Below are 15826 nucleotides of genomic sequence, written 5' to 3' on the forward strand. Positions count from 1 at the left end.
CTGCTTTGTGTTGGAACTGGCACTCCTTTTTTCTACACACAGTGTTTGCAGCTTTGCTTGCACATAGGAGTTAAAGTGCATTTGTGACCCAAGAACCCCTTAATAGCAGCTGGTAAGGAGGTTTCATGAATATCCTGATTCTGGTCTGTACGTTCTAGGTCACCAAAGATGTCATGTGAGGTCTTAAAAGCCAGGGTCACACTGGTCATTAATATTAGTGTCTGTACATACAATTCTTTGTGGGGTGTGTGTACACACAATATTTCAAAGTCTGTATCAAGACAAGGTGAAAAACGAGTTTTCCTCCAGACAGCTGGTAAGTAATGTGTATCTCTCTGACATGTAAAATAAGCTTTATAAGCTAAACACAATGGATGCCCATTTACATACAAAGTCAACAGAGATGGCGCACACAGGAAAAACCAAACCATGAGTGGTATCCTGGCTGTGTGCAAAGATGACAAGCTTTCAGCATATATCTGAGGCAAAGACACCCCATCATCCTGCACCTAGGAAATAGACCAGCTGTGTGTTCAAATTCACAAATATGGGATCTCAACCAGCCTTTTTAAAAAAGCTGCAGAAGACACTGAGTAAAATAAAACACTTTAGACAGGAGGCGGACTTGTTAAGTTTAGTCTCCAGAAAGCATATTAAGATTTTTTTATATGTAACCATTTTTTTAATATTCTTACTATTTGAATCTTCAGTCTTTGATAACCATATTCTTGTTTTCACTCTCAATATATCTAAGTGCTGTGATATTAAGCAAAGTGCTGCTCCTGAGTTGATTTGTACAAACTGGTATGTACTAGTCCATTGGGGATAGGAGACCTGGTATTGCTGTGGGTGCTCAGTGGATAAGAGGCTAGATACTACAGGGGAATGTTTCAAATGGATTTGGGTAGTGGGGTACACCTACTGTTGACCCACAAGGCAAAGTAAGGGTCGGCATTGCTCAGAGGAGAGCATTTGGGTGGCTAACAGGCTGGTGGTATCAGGGAGCTGATGCCCAGCCAAGCTCAAGCAAGACTACCTCATGCTGGAGACAGGGTAACAAGGTGATTCTCAGTCCTAGGGACAGTCACAGCATTGCAAAGATTTTGTTAAATTTAAAACGCTCCAGAGATTTTTGTCAAATTGACTTCCTACTCTGCTTGTGCATATAATAAAGTAGCATTGGGTACAGTTAGTAGGAATTCTGTGACTGCAGGTATGAGTGGGTGGTGGTAAGTTACTCTTGGAAGTGGAATACAACTACCTCTTCCCATTTCAACTCTTCCATGTGGGTAAATTATTTCCCATCTGTCAGAAATATAAAGGGAAGGGTAACCAGCTTTCTGTATACAGTGCTATAAAATCCCTCCTGGCCAGAGGCAAAACCCTTTCACCTGTAAAGGGTTAAGAAGCTAAGGTAACCTCACTGGCACCTGACCCAAAATGACCAATAAGGGGACAAGATACTTTCAAATCTGGAGGGGGAGGGAACAAAGGATTGTCTCCGTCTGTGTGATGCTTTTGTCAGGAACAGATCAGAAATGCAAGCCTTCCAACTCTTAAGTTAGTAAGTAATCTAGCTAGAAAATGTTAGATTTTCGTTTGTTTAATGGCTGGTAAAATAAGCTGTGCTGGAGGGAATGTATATTCCTGTTTGTGTCTTTTTGTAACTTAAGGTTTTGCCTAGAGGGATTCTCTGTTTTGAATCTGATTACCCTGTAAGGTGTTTACCATCCTGATTTTACAGAGGTGATTTTTACCTTTTCTTTAATTAAAATTCTTCTTTTAAGAACCTGATTGATATTTTTTTTCATTATTCTTAAGATCCAAGGGTTTGGGTCTGTGTTCACCAGTACCAACTGGTGAGGATTCTTATCAAGCCTTCCCCAGGAAAGAGTGTGTAGGGCTTGGGGGGGGGGATATTTTGGGGGAAGTGGTCTTTCCCTGTTCTTTGTTTAAAACGCTTGGTGGTGGCAGCATATGGTTCAAGCCCAAGGCAAAGTTTGTACCTTGGGGAAGTTTTTAACCTAAGCTGGTAAGAATAAGCTTAAGGGGTCTTTCATGCAGTCCCCACATCTGTACCCCAGAGTTCAGACTGGGGAAGGAACCTTGACACCATCACAATAGCTGTCAACACTTAACCCAGTGTAGTACAACCAGGCTGATGAAAGGCAAATTTTATTCGCAACACAATATTTGATTTAATTGCATGCGACTGAGCATTAATTCATGTTGGGCAAAGTTGTATGTTACTTTAAAGTAGTTTCTATTTCCAGTATGTTCTTTTTTGTGGTACTATATTTTGTATAAATGCCATTCCTTTTCAAGCTGTATTTAACCTGCTGTGATCTGATCTTCCTAAATACAGACTGTACTGGGTAATCTGTACTTTTTTTTGTGTTTAGTGCCATAGGGCTTGTTGCCATGGGCCCAGGGAGAATTGCATTCTTCATAGTTTTTTTCCAAGCAGGCTTTCCGAAAAGGTGGTTGAGGTTTAAACAGAATCAATCACCGACAAACTAAAGCGAACGCTACTAATCACATTGCTGCTTTGGGAGCATGTCTGTGTGGCTTTTCATGGCATGTCTCATTTTGTCCTTCCTGCGTCCACTGTCCAAGTTGGACACCTTTACTTGGCAGGTTGGCATTCATGTGGTTGACAGCAATCCCAGAAGAGCAGCATTTTTTTTTCTTCAGTGCATTACTTTACTTGGAGTTTCTTCATTCCAAGAAGCAACTGCTGGCACAGTGGTCTACCAGCCCTGCTGTGGTACAGAGTGTGCTCTTTAAGAAAAGCATATGTGAAGCACTAGATTTAAGTGACCTGAGGCTTGGGAGTTAAGCTGATACTGATTGTCAGGAATGTCTTTTGCTCATGTTAAGCAGGCTCACATTCTAACATTCTCCTATATGACTGATTTGATAGAACTTTCTTTTTTTTTTTTTGTACTGGGGGTCCCCCACAGTAACTTTATTCCTACCAAAACTAGCCAATCTGTCAGGACTTCTGCATATTGCTTGTTCCTTAGAAGGGTGTTATATTATTCCTTTTCCCTAGGGACGTCAAAATATTGGAGCCTAGTTCTGCAAGATACTGATCAACTCATGCAGAGTACTGAATGAGTATCCTCTGCTCCCCAGTGACTTCTGTGGGAGCTGGGGTACCACTGAGCCCACCTGACCCACCAGCCTGGGCTCCCTTTGACTATGCTGCTGTGACAGGCTCTCAAGCCCCTTCCAGCACACCTACAGGTAAAGACACACTCAGCTGCAGCTTCACACAGATGCTGAGATCAGCTCTGCATGGGAAGGCTCAGCTAAGGAACTGCCCAGTTACTTTTTAGTGCACACCCCCCTTTGAAGGGTAAACCCAAAATTATATTGTCTTGTGCTGCACAGGGAACTATACAGTGTAAGCTCATGAAATTCGCCCCTTCCCTCAATGTGGAGGAAGAGATGCAACAATTTTGTGTCCTCAGGATTTCCACACACTGGTTTTTAGACACAATAAAAACACTAACTACAAAAGAGAGATTTTAAGTGATTATAAGGTATAGCAAACAGAACAAAGCAGATTACCTAGCAATAAATAAATAAATGCAATCTAAGCATAATATACTAAAGAAATTAGATATGTATAAATTCTCACACTAAAGGTTTTTAGGCAGATTGCACAGATTCTTGGAGGCAAGCTGCACTTGCTTGCAGATTAAAACTCCAGGTATTCCTTTCACAGGCTAGAAATCCCTCTAGCCTGGGTACAACCCTTCTTCCCCAATTCCATCCTTGTTTCTCAGGTGTTTCCAAGCATCTCCTTTGGTCGGGGAGTCAGTGAAAAAGAACCACAATGTCACTCCCCTGCCTTAAATAGATTTTGCATATGGCGGGAATCTTTTGTCTCCCAGTTTTAGTTCTCACCCCTTTCAGTGGAAAAACATTAGTATTCTATGATGGAGTCCAGTACCAGGGGACTTGGTCACATGTCTCTGTAGGGCCATAGCAGCCATGACTCAGAGGCTGTTTGTAGTGTCCTCAAGAAAGCTTCCCAGTGGGAGAAGAATTTTATCAGGCCTATTGTTCTTCCTAATGGCCCTTCACAGCCAACCATATAGACTGATTGCATTCTGTCTAGTGGGCATTTCCCAGGTGAAAACGCATTTGAAATAGATGCATAGACATGATTTCTAACTTCAGATACCAAAATGATATATGCATACAAATAGGATAATCCTATTCAGTGAAACCTTTTCAATGATATCTTACATGACCTATCTTGTATAAAATACATCATAGTTATGCCATAATCATATCTATATTTATAACACTGCTGTAAAGAATAAGTCACACGTGCCTCCTAGTGAAAGACTTGAGTTCAATCTATTCCGTTCACCCAAGAGAAGGTTAAAGGTGATTTTGATACCTGTCTTCAAGTACGTACATAGGGGAGGATTTCTAATGATAGGTAGCTCTCTAATGTAGCCGAAAAAGACATAATGAGATCCAGTGATGGGAAACTGAAGCTTGATGATGATCAGACCAGAAATCAGGTGCAATGTTTTTAAAGTGAATAACAATTGAAACCACTTACCTAGGATGTGGTGGATTTTCCATCACTTGAAGGCTTTAAATAGAGACTGGATGCCTTTCTAAAAGGAATGCTATAGCTCAAACAGAAGTTATGGTCTTGATGAAATTTTTGGATGAGGTTATATGGCCTGCATTATTCAGAAGGTTAGACTAGATCTAATGCTCCTTTCTGGCTTTAGTAATCTATGAATCACTTCAGACCAGTGCTATCTGATGTGGGGGACCTCCAACGTGCGCGCAGACCAGCAGCTGATGGCTTGCAGACCGACACCGGTCCGCAGACCACCACTTTGAGTAGCACTGCTTTAGGCCATCTTAATAGCTGTTTTTACAGTATCTGTTAGCTGCATCTGAATAAAACTGGACCTGGCACCATGTGTACACCACGTGTATAGAGTAGCTCCATTGTACATTCTCTGCCTCATGCTCTGAAGGCTACAGTTTTCTTTTCTTGTGGAAATGTTTTTCTGAATGTAAAAGGAATGTTTTTCTTGCCCCTCTACCCCGCCCCTCTTTTATTATTGAAGGAGTCAGGAAATGTTTTGTTTTTTGTTTCTAATCTGCTATTGGATATGAAGCAGCTATCAAACGCCATGTCTGAAGTCTGAACATTGTTGTGTGGTGTGTGTTGTTGTGCAATGTTGCTCTGAGCTGTTCCAACTCCATATTAGGCACCCTAATGCTGCTTCTAAGAAACTTCTCTTTTCCCTAACCACAAAAAGACTGGGTTGAAGCTAGCCCAAAACTACTTTTCAGCCCCCAATATCTACTTCACACATGCACATGTGACTGACTCCCTTCCCATTTCCAGTTTATCTTGTGGAAAACAACCCCTTGATTCTTTTTTGGTCAAATCCATTGTAAAGGGGTGATCCAGCCAGCTTGTTAAAAAATTTTTGGAATGGTTCAGAATCTCATTCTGGCAACTCCAGTGTAGCACTGAAGAGATCTCAACAATAGCTTCATTCTCCAGACAAGAATTAAGAGGCAGAGAAGCCTGCCAGTGACTACAGTTTTAATGTTTTCATATTCTAATGAATTTGACAAGGGCAGGAATTTATTCATGGGGCCAGTGGCTGGAGTGTTAGCTTCTGTTTGATTTCACACATTGTACTGGGGGGTGTGAGGGGGTGGGAAGGAAGATAGAGGGAGCCACTATAGCACTTTTTAATTAATTTGGGTAACAGGGATAAAGCAATTTTTGTTGGGTGCATCCTTCCTGCTTTTCATTCTTCAGTCAAGACATAATGGAGATGGCATATCCCTTACTCCCGAAGAATAGAAATTGCTTCCTCTTGCCTAATCACTGTCAGGTAAGAGCAGGCTTCCTTTTTTAAAGTTAATGTGTAGTACATAGCATAGTTCTGAATCTGTAAAGGCCTTGTTGGGTTCAGTCTCTTCCCCTCAGTCATTCCATATCCTCATATATGCTCAGGGTTTATAACTTAATGTTCAGCTGTCAGCCAGACAGATTCACAATGGGTTCTGAAAGTCCAGCTGTATCTGACTCCTACGTCTTCACCAGTAATGAAGATTCTGGCTGGAACTTAACTAACAATTTTGTTGCCAATGCATAAGACTGAACAAGATCCATTGCTGTCCCCAATAACTGATTTTCAAGGCTGAGGGGAGCCAAAAGGAGCTGAACTTAATGCTTCCAATAAAAGTGGATGATCCTGAACATTTATAGGAAGGCAACACCCAAATTCAATTCTGCATTTTCACAAGAAGCCGATTTGTGGTGTAAGGTTGGTCTTTTTTTGGGAAACGTTTTATTAAGGCAAAGTTACCAGAACATGTTAATGCTTTTTCTGACTGATCATTGTTGTGTAGTCTGGCCATTGTGCAGCGTGAGGGACAGTTATGGGTGAATCACAAAGCTGTGGATTGGATTTAAGTAAGCATCAAAAATTCAGATACCAATTGGAAAGCACACAACTGTGTGGAAAGCTCCAAGAACTATCAAAATTCCTGAGAAGCAGGAGCTAGGTAAAAATTTCTAACCATCACCTAGTTTGATTTGGGGGAAACTAACCTCAGAAACTTTAACTTTTCCAGTTACCTGCCATTAGAAATCGTGCTGGACCATCAGTTTTCCTACCTTCCCTATAAATACTGAACATAGAAATATACGGTGAGAATGAGATGGGTTAGATTCTTCCAGGCTCATAATTGCACTCTTTGGGTGCTGGCCAGCTATTGTTCTGACCCCTAAACATTCTGTGGTCAAGTCTAATGTCCTGGACCTTAATCTCCCAATGTTATGGTTTTATAGAAAAGCTAGTTTAGGTAAGTTTGAGGTTTCTAAAATGTCTTTTTTGTTCTTAATTTCCTGGGCAGTTGTCTGATCCCCATGTGTGAGGAGGTAAAAGGGGCATAGATGAGCCCAGTATCAGCTAGTGTGAGCCATTGAGCATGGCATAGTCTCAGTGCAACAGCAGGAAGCTATCCAGGGTGCAGTGATGGAGGAGCAGTGTGGTGCAGTGTTGCCAACCCTTGAGATTTTTATCACCAGTCTCATGACGCATTGTGGTGTACTTCAAGCCCTGGCTTCTAGAGATGTGATTACGTGAGGCTTTCAGCTTGCTTTTTTTAACGAAAGTTTCCAGCCCTCATGATTGTGGAGAAAAGCTTGAAAATGTGACCCCAGGGTCTCAAATTCAAATAGAAGGCAAAGAATGAACCAACTTATTTTTAATCTCATGATGTTTGGGGGCCTGACTTATGATTTTTTGAATATTTGTAGTTGGCCATACTGCTCTGTAACAACATCAAACAGCACATCTTCCAGCAGGAGGAGCCCTCCACCATCCTGACCTCTCTGGAAAAGAAGGAAGGAGGCCAAAAATGAAAGGGGGAGGGAATTGGGACTAATAATGGGAACAAGGGGAACAGCCTAGTCGATATGATGGTGCTTCCTTTTCATGGATGGGGCAGTTGACAAGGCTACACATGGGGGGGGGGGGGCCCTGTTCTTTCTTTTCCTGAGCTCAAGTAGGGCCTGAGCCAAAGCCTGTTCAAGTCAATTGGTCTCCATTGAGGTCAATGGGCTTTGGATCAGGCCCTAATTTATGCGTGTGGCCTGGCTCATGGACACTAAACTACCTGACTTTACAGTACAGATGGATGATTACAAAAAATAGAATCAGTTTAAAAGTTTCATAATTTACTTTTAAAATATCCTCTAATGAATGTGACACCTATAGGGGCTGAATGATTGCGTGGCATGAAGGAGTTTTATCAGCTCATTTGGGCATAACTCACCCTTGGATAATTCAGTCACCCCAAATTTATGCCAATAAACAGTTTATACAACACCATTATATATTCAGTATTTTTGTGTGAGTTCCAATAAAACAAAACCACCCACTTAAGTGTCTTTCTAAACTCTCTGGCTTAAGGAATACTGTGTGATCTAAATTACACTTGCAACAGCATATAAGATGCACTGTACTTCACAGAAAACATTGCATGTGCAAAATTTTTTTTATATATAATAAAAATATAGCGTGTGCCATTGAAGCAAACACTTAGCACAAAATGTTAAACACCTTGCAGCTGTACGTTCTGAATGGAGGAACCGCATGTCAATGCCGTGGTGTATACTGCCCATTTCTGAAATAATATCTCAGCAGGATATTACATTGCAAAAGAAAATGTCCTTGTCCGTAACGTAATGCCCTTTGGGCAAAAAGAATTAGACTCCCAATCTCAGTAACTCTTCTAATCCTTGGGCAAGATTTTACTGCTGGTGATCTTGACACCAGCACAATTTAGTGTGTTTTCATGTGTCTTTATGTTTATTTTTGGTAGTCATGTGTTTCACATGAAGTACATTGAAAAACAAACAGTTCCTTTATACTTCAACATTTTACTCTGGTGCAAGCATTCCACTAATTAGAGTGACTAACAAGAATCATTACTAAGTGATGAATGGTTCATTACTCAAATGTGCCATAAATGTAATCTGCAATCCATTCTATGATGTATCGGGAGGGAGTAAAAGTGAAAGTGTGCAAATGGCAATAACAGTGACTAGAAACGTGTGTGCATGTACTTACTGTTGGTTTTGACCACAAGATGTGGGTTTGGCTTGAGGCAAAATGATTGCCTTGTAAGTTAGTATAACCCAAGACACACACACGCAGCGCTAGGTTTATACTTGCTCTTAGATCACATTTTATGTGAAATATGCAAAGCCTTTTAAAAGCTGCTCATAGGGTCTGACCAAACTTCGTTACTTCAGGAAATTGGGTCTAGCTATTGGACAAAGACTACAAATGCCCTAGGTCTGAAGTGGTCCCTAAAGAAGGAAGGGCAATAGTGGGTCAGTGCCACTATCCTGCCTGACACAGAGGACTGATGGGAACTTGGTTTAGAAGGCTTGAAAAAGAGATGGACAGACCAAGCCCAGCAGTTCTTACGCTGTTCTCATTGCAGAACAGAGTCTAAGGAGTCTTCTCTAAGTTTACAGTGGTGTACTGTGAATACATGCCCACCACTAAGGTACTGGAAGTACTGCTACGCAAACCCAGCCAGCGTTGAAAGTGTGTGGTTGGAGTTCAAGTGCTGTCTTTTTAGTGCAATGCAAACAGCTTAGTATTAACACAACCACTTGAGTAGTGGGGGCTTTTGTTTGTCTATAACGTGAAGTGGGAAAAAGTGTGACTGTCAGCCTGCTGCTGACTACTTCATGAACATCTGGAATGGCTTAGTTTAATGTGCTGCCACCTGACCATAGACCCACACTGACATTGCTAGGGATACCACCCTGGTAGCTTTGACTGTTTACCTGAAGCCTTTGAGTATTTATTTAAAATCCGTGGGCATAATCAAAATATGCTTGCATTTGTGTGTGCCTATCTGCTGAGCTGGAATGCTAATGTGTGGTAAATGGAGAGTGTTCAAACTCGCCTGTAGAAGTGGCAATATCAAAACCAGGCCTATATTATACTACTTTGTCCAGTGACTGGAAAATCTATTGTGCTCACAAACATCTGCCACTCAGTGTGGTGTTGGGCCTCGGGATTGTGGTGGCAGGGATTGGGGAAGCCTTTATTGAACCAGCATGTAATTGAGACTGATAGTACGAATACCAATCATATCAGTTTATATGTATGGAGAATGGTAAGTAAAATGGTGGCATGAATAAATATGAACCAAAAGACTGTCCAGAGTGAGGTGTAATGCTACACACCATAGATAAAATGTAAAAGATGGCTAAGGGGAGATATGATTGAGGTCTATAAAATCATGACTGGTATAGAGAAAGTAGATAAGGAAGTGTTTACTCCTTTTCGTAACACAAGAACTAGCGGTTACCAAATGAAATTAATAGGCAGCAGGTTTAAAACAAATAGAAGTATTTCTTCACACAACACAGTCAACCTGTGGAACTCCTTGCCAGAGGATGTTGTGAAGGCCAAGACGATAACTGGGTTTAAAAAAAAAAACAACCCTAGATAAATTCATGGAGGATAGGTCCATCAACGGCTATTAGCCAGGATGGGTAGGAACGGTGTCCCTAGCCTGTTTGCCAGAAGCTGGGAATGAGTGACAGGATGGATCACTTGATTACCTATTCTGTTCATTCCTTCTGGGGCACCTGGCCAGTCGGAAGACAGGATACTGGGCTAGATGGACCTTTGGTCTGACCCGGTAGGGCTGTTATGTTTTCAGAGGAGATTCTGCCAGTTGCTTCAAGCCCTGATCTAGAGACTGGCTAACTGGTTGGTTAGAATAAAGGAGAAGAACTTTTCTTTAGCCAAACAAAGTACCACCATTTTCCAAACCAGTGTCTGCCAAAACTGAAAAAGCATTTTTTATTCACAATCTCCCATGCTGAAGGGATGGGCCTCCCAAGCTGAGGTTCGCTTTTAAGGTGCTGGATAAGCAAGAATGCACAAAAACTAAGGTAGGAGGGCATTGTGGAGGATACTTTGAGAAATGAAGTGTCAGTCATTGCTCTTTCCTTTCCCAAACAGGTGCAATGCCATACCTACACCGGATACTGTTGGTGTGTCACTCCCGATGGCAAACCCATCAGCGGCTCTTCTGTACAGAATAAAACTCCTGTATGTTCAGGTACTGTGGCGTGGGATTAAATAAGCATTTATTTGATTTAAAATATTGGTAGAAGAGAAGGGGTGGGGGAGCAACTTTACCAATTTACCAAACTTAAGTTGCAGCTGTGCCCACTACTCCCGATCAGTTGTGTGCACCCTAGCCATATGGCAACTTGTGTTCCCAATCTCTCTCTCATGGTTGTGGCAGCTCCATGGTTGATTGGAATGCAGACATGCAGTGAAAGATGTACAGAAGATGGTAAGGTAGGGGAAGGGGAACCGCAACCTGGAATCCAGGGATGGGCTATTTTTTTTACTTAACTATACTTCAGAGGATTTATGGGAGTGTTTAAAGAATGGGGCAATACATTTAAAGTATGGTAGACATGGTAAGTTCTTTGTGGGAAGTAAAGCTCACTGCTATTCAATTAGTGCAGAAGGTCAAGATAAAGTTAGAGCCTCTCTCAAGAGCTTCACCATAGCTTCGTAACACAATGAGCACAACTTTCAAGGGGTGAACTACTTTCACTCCTCCAGTTTACTGACATGGTGACCCCTTTTGGTGTACATGGCTGCTGCTCCACTTCTAGCAGCCCTCTTGCATGGGTGTCCAGGTTTAACACGACTTTTTACTCCAAGGGAAAAAAAGTGAGTGGCTTGCAGCAATGCCTGGAAACACTGTAAAACGAGCTTCATCCCAGCCATTCAAAGCACCATCAGCTCTACACTTGTCTCTGGAGGGATGATCCCTTCAGAGGTGAGGGTGTTCATTCTGCTGGACATTCAATGTTGCTCCAGGAACAGTGTATGAGCATACACGGGGGATGGTGGAGTCTGGAGAAGATGGAGGAGAAAATTTCCTGGCTATGCCACTGAACTAGTGCTGCTCTCCTTTGTATCATGGTTATACTATTGAAAGCTGGCAAACTGGGTGATTTAATGGCATCAAACTCCGACCACTGGGGCAAATGTGAGATAACTAGAGGTAGAGTACGAAGGCAGTAATTCTATTAGCTTGCTGCTGTTAGAGTGCCAGGGAGACTGTGCTCCAGTTTCTGCTATTGTTTACTGTAGCTAGATGGCACACTGTAGGGTGAGAGTCTTGTACTTGAACACTCAGAATTTTAATGCTTTACATTTAAAACTGATTACAGATGATAGCAGACCCTCTAAAGCAAAATACTTCAAATCTTTTAAAGATTTTGGGGAGCTGGTAGATTGGGTCTTTTAATGATGGGGTTGTACATACCCATTTGGCCTTGGTTTTTCCCATCCTAATCTCTGGCTCCATGAGCTGGCAGGTAGTGCACACAGCACCCTGGGATGGGTGGATGGGTGACTGCTTTTGTGTAGTTCATTAGCACCAGCTCTGAATTTGAAAAATTGAGTCCCCATATCATCTCCTCACTAAAAAGTGGATTTGGAAATACTGTTTATGATCAATGTTGTATTATGTTCAGAAGTGCCATATATAAACTCCTCGTACATCTATGGACTTGTGCCTGCCAATATGCACACCCAATGTTTATCTTGAATGTATTCTTCACACTCACCTTGCTGTTTGTCCTTTATTCAGAATAGAACAGAAGTTAAACAGTTTTTTTCCCTCTTATTTGGCGTGATCATGTTAACAGATGGCACGTGGTAGTGAGCGAGCTCGGAGCATTATGCTATAGAATTGGGGAGGTCAAATTTTTGCCCAACCAGGAGTTACACAGATACCTGGCTAAGAACGCTGGAACTTGAGACAACTCTTGATGTTTTACAGTCATGTTGTTTTCACACTTGGAGGGAAATTCTAAATTTTGAATGATCTTCTGTAGAAAATAAAATGCTACAGCAAATTGGCTTTCCTCAGAATATGATCTTCTTTTACATTTTCACTGTATAATTTGGTAGATTGGGTCTTTCTGAGAGTGGGATTTTTTTCTCTTATAATATTCACTTTGTCACCAGGAACTGTTTTTTGTAGGACACTTAAAAGCACAGACCCTGTATTTGTGTTTCCCACTGCTAATTCTAGAACAGCAGATTACTGACTAACTTATTCAGAGAGGACGGGATTCTCCCTTAAAAGGGCCCATACGCTACTTAAGACTTGACCATGAGGCTTGTGTAGGTCCTGCACAAGTCCTTTGCCCTGGGGTAAACTTTACCCATAGAGCTCAGTGATGGGTGAGTGACTGACGCGCACGCGCACACGGAAGAAAAACAGAAATGGCCAAGCTGCATATCTTTAGTTTGGCTATTGAAGGAGTTTTTAGGTACAGGGAGCCAGTGGTGAGCTGGAGCCAGCTCACTAGAACCAGTTGTTAAATTTAGAAGCTCTTTTAGAACCAGTTGTCCCACACGGGACAACTGGTTCTAAAAGGGCTTCTAAATTTAACTGGCCAAAAGTGGTGCCTTAGGCGCCGACTCCCTGGGTGCTCCAGCCCCGGAGCACCCAGGGAGTCAGCGCCTAAGGCGCCACTTTTGATGTGATCAGTGGGGGGGAGCAGCTGCTCCCCCTGCTCCGCCCCCAGCTATGCTCCCCCACCCCTAGGAGTCAGAGGGACCTGCCGGATGCTTCCTGAGAGCTGCCCCACGTAAGCATCTCCGGGACTCCCCTCCTCGCCCCCCGGCAGGTGCCTCTTTCTCTTAGGGGTGGGGTGGGCACCCACTACAGTGGCCCACGAGACCCTCCTGCCCGGTTCTGGGGGCAGTCAGGGGACAGGGGTTGGGGGTGGATGGGGTAGGAGTCCCGGGGGGTGGGCAACGACCCCCTCGTGGGGTGAGGAGGGAACCCATTAAGATTTTGGCAGTTCATCACTGCAGGGAGCACTCTGTTTTCAAATACAAAAGGACCAAATCAAGAGCAGAGCTTTTCCTTCTAACTTTCACACTTCTGAGAGAATTGCCCAAATAGCCATTGTCTCCGATTTACATTTTTAATGTGAAATTATTTGACAGTGCCTCTTTGTAGGGCAAACTAAAGAAATACAGGACGTTCTCTTTCACATGAAGATTAAGTGGTGGGGGGTTTTTTGTGATATTTTTTTTAAACTTTTAAAATTAAATCAGTCCCATATTCAAATTCCTGTCAGGACTAGTTCAGGGTCCTGTTTCCTCAATGACAGCTGGTGACATTCACGGGTGGACTGAGACTGTCTGGGCAAATCCAGGTCCTGTTTAGAGCTTTCCTTCCCAAACATACTGCACCTGCTCAGATTCTTTCCCAGCCACCTGATGCTTTTTTTCGCCCTGACACTTACAAATCTACTCATCCTCTCATATCTCCTCTTTCCAGTGACTTACTGATCCTGCCCCAGATCTCCCTTGGATTTACTCTTGGTTTCTTACTGACTTGCTGTCCCGTTAAGTCCCTTCAAACCACTGGGCCCAAATACTAAGGCCTTGACTACACTATGGAGTTTTGTTGATGCAAGTTTAAGCCAACAATTAAAAAAAACAGTATAATTACATTTGCGTGTGTTCACACCACACTCGGTGCTCTAGTGTTGACAGTGAGAGCAGTGTACTGTGGGTAGCTATCCCACTGGCTACTCACCATCTTCTGCAGCTAAGAGTTGTGGGAAGGCAGGATGGCTCACAGCGCATTGTGGGGGTGCACTCAATGTCCCATTATGCAGTTCTTTCCATCCCAGCATTTCATGGGCTTCAGACTGCATTTGACAGCATTTTTCAACAGCCCCCTGTTTACTCTGTGCCCACCATCTCTGTCTGAAAGGTTGGATCCTGCACTGCTTTCTACTGTTGTGGTCACTGTTATGAACACATTGCAGCCGGTCATGCGTCCCATATCATGAGCTCCCAATCTGAACAGGAATCCGAGGTGCCTGACCTGCTGTGTGCCTTGAAAAGAAATACCACATTACTTTGGGCTTTCACAGAGCAGCTGAACATGGTGGACCATCACTTTTGGGCTCAGGAAACAAGCATTGAGTGGTGGGATCGCATAATTATGCAGGTCTGGGATGGCGAGCAGTGGCCGCAGAACTTTCAGATGTGAAAACTCTGTGCAGAGCTTGCCCCAGCCCAGCAGCACCAGGATATCAAAATGAGAGCTGCCCTGTCAGTGGAGAAGTGCATGGCGTTCACTGTGTGGAAGCTGGGAACTCCAGATTGCTACTAGTCAGTTGCAAATCAGTTTGGAGTCAGGAAGTTGACCATTGAGGCTGTGTTAATGCAAGTGAGCAGGGCCATTAATTAATTGCATCCTGCTACAAAAGACTGTGACTCTTGGCAATGTGTGAGAAATAGCAGATGGCTTTGCAGCAGTGGGATTCCCTAACAGTGGAGGGGCAATAGATACCATGCATATTCCAGTTTTGGCCACGGACTATCTTGCGATGGAGTACATCAATAGAAAGGGATACTTCTCTATGGTATTGCAGCTGCTCGTTGATCACCATGACCATTTCAAGACATCAGTGCAGGGTTGTCTGGGAAAGTGCATGACTCATGCATCTTAAGGAGCACTGGCTTGCACAGAAAGCTCCAAGCAGGGACTTTCTTTCCAGACCAGAAGATTCCAGTGGGGGATGTTGAAATGCTCATCATAGTGATCCTGGGAGACTCAGTGTACCCCTTACTTCCATGGCTTATGAAGCCTTACAACGTAAACCTGGACAGCAGCAAGGAACAATTCAACAATAGGCTGAGCAGGTACAGAATGACCACGGAATGTGCCATTGGCAGATTAAAAGCGTGCTAATGCTGCCTTTATGGCATGTTGGGTCTAATTGAGGAAAACATTCCCATGGTCATAGCAGCCTGATGCATGCTCCATAATGTTTGTGAAGCTAAGGGTGAAAAGTCTTCCCAGGATGAAGTCGGCTGAATTTGAGCAGCCAGATACTAGGGCTATTAGAGGGGCAAAACAGGGGGCTATTCGAATCAGGGAGGCTTTGAGGCAACATTCTGATGATGAAAGACACATTGCTGGTGCTCTACACAGTACTCTTCCATGCTTGATGCCTTGCATGAAAATTATGGTGATTCCTGACTAGGATTTGTAGTCCGCAAATGATCAGACTGCAACTAGGTATTACTATCGGCAGCAACCACCTTGTGTAGAAGACAAATGAAGATTGGTGATCTTTCAGAGAGAGTGTGTTTATTAAATACCAATTAACACACACACAAGGCTTGGTGGGCAGAGCAGTGTAGGCTCTCAG

General features: G+C 43.0%; 1 protein-coding gene across 9 annotated transcripts in view; it reads left to right on the forward strand.

Moving 5' to 3' along the window:
• Positions 1-15826, forward strand: part of SMOC1 (SPARC related modular calcium binding 1) — a 181585-nt gene that overhangs the window by 67430 nt on the left and 98329 nt on the right. For all 9 annotated transcript variants that reach the window (XR_012159431.1, XM_073348486.1, XM_073348487.1 and 6 more), the window contains exon 4: positions 10569-10668. Coding sequence is in view for 8 of the 9 variants with exons in the window: in XM_073348486.1 (XP_073204587.1) it covers positions 10569-10668 (100 nt within the window). In the remaining variant the exon portion in view is untranslated. The remainder of the gene's footprint in view (positions 1-10568; positions 10669-15826) is intronic.

This window comes from Lepidochelys kempii, chromosome 6 (genome assembly GCF_965140265.1).
Source record: "Lepidochelys kempii isolate rLepKem1 chromosome 6, rLepKem1.hap2, whole genome shotgun sequence".
In the NCBI taxonomy this organism is placed as follows: Eukaryota; Metazoa; Chordata; order Testudines; family Cheloniidae; genus Lepidochelys; species Lepidochelys kempii.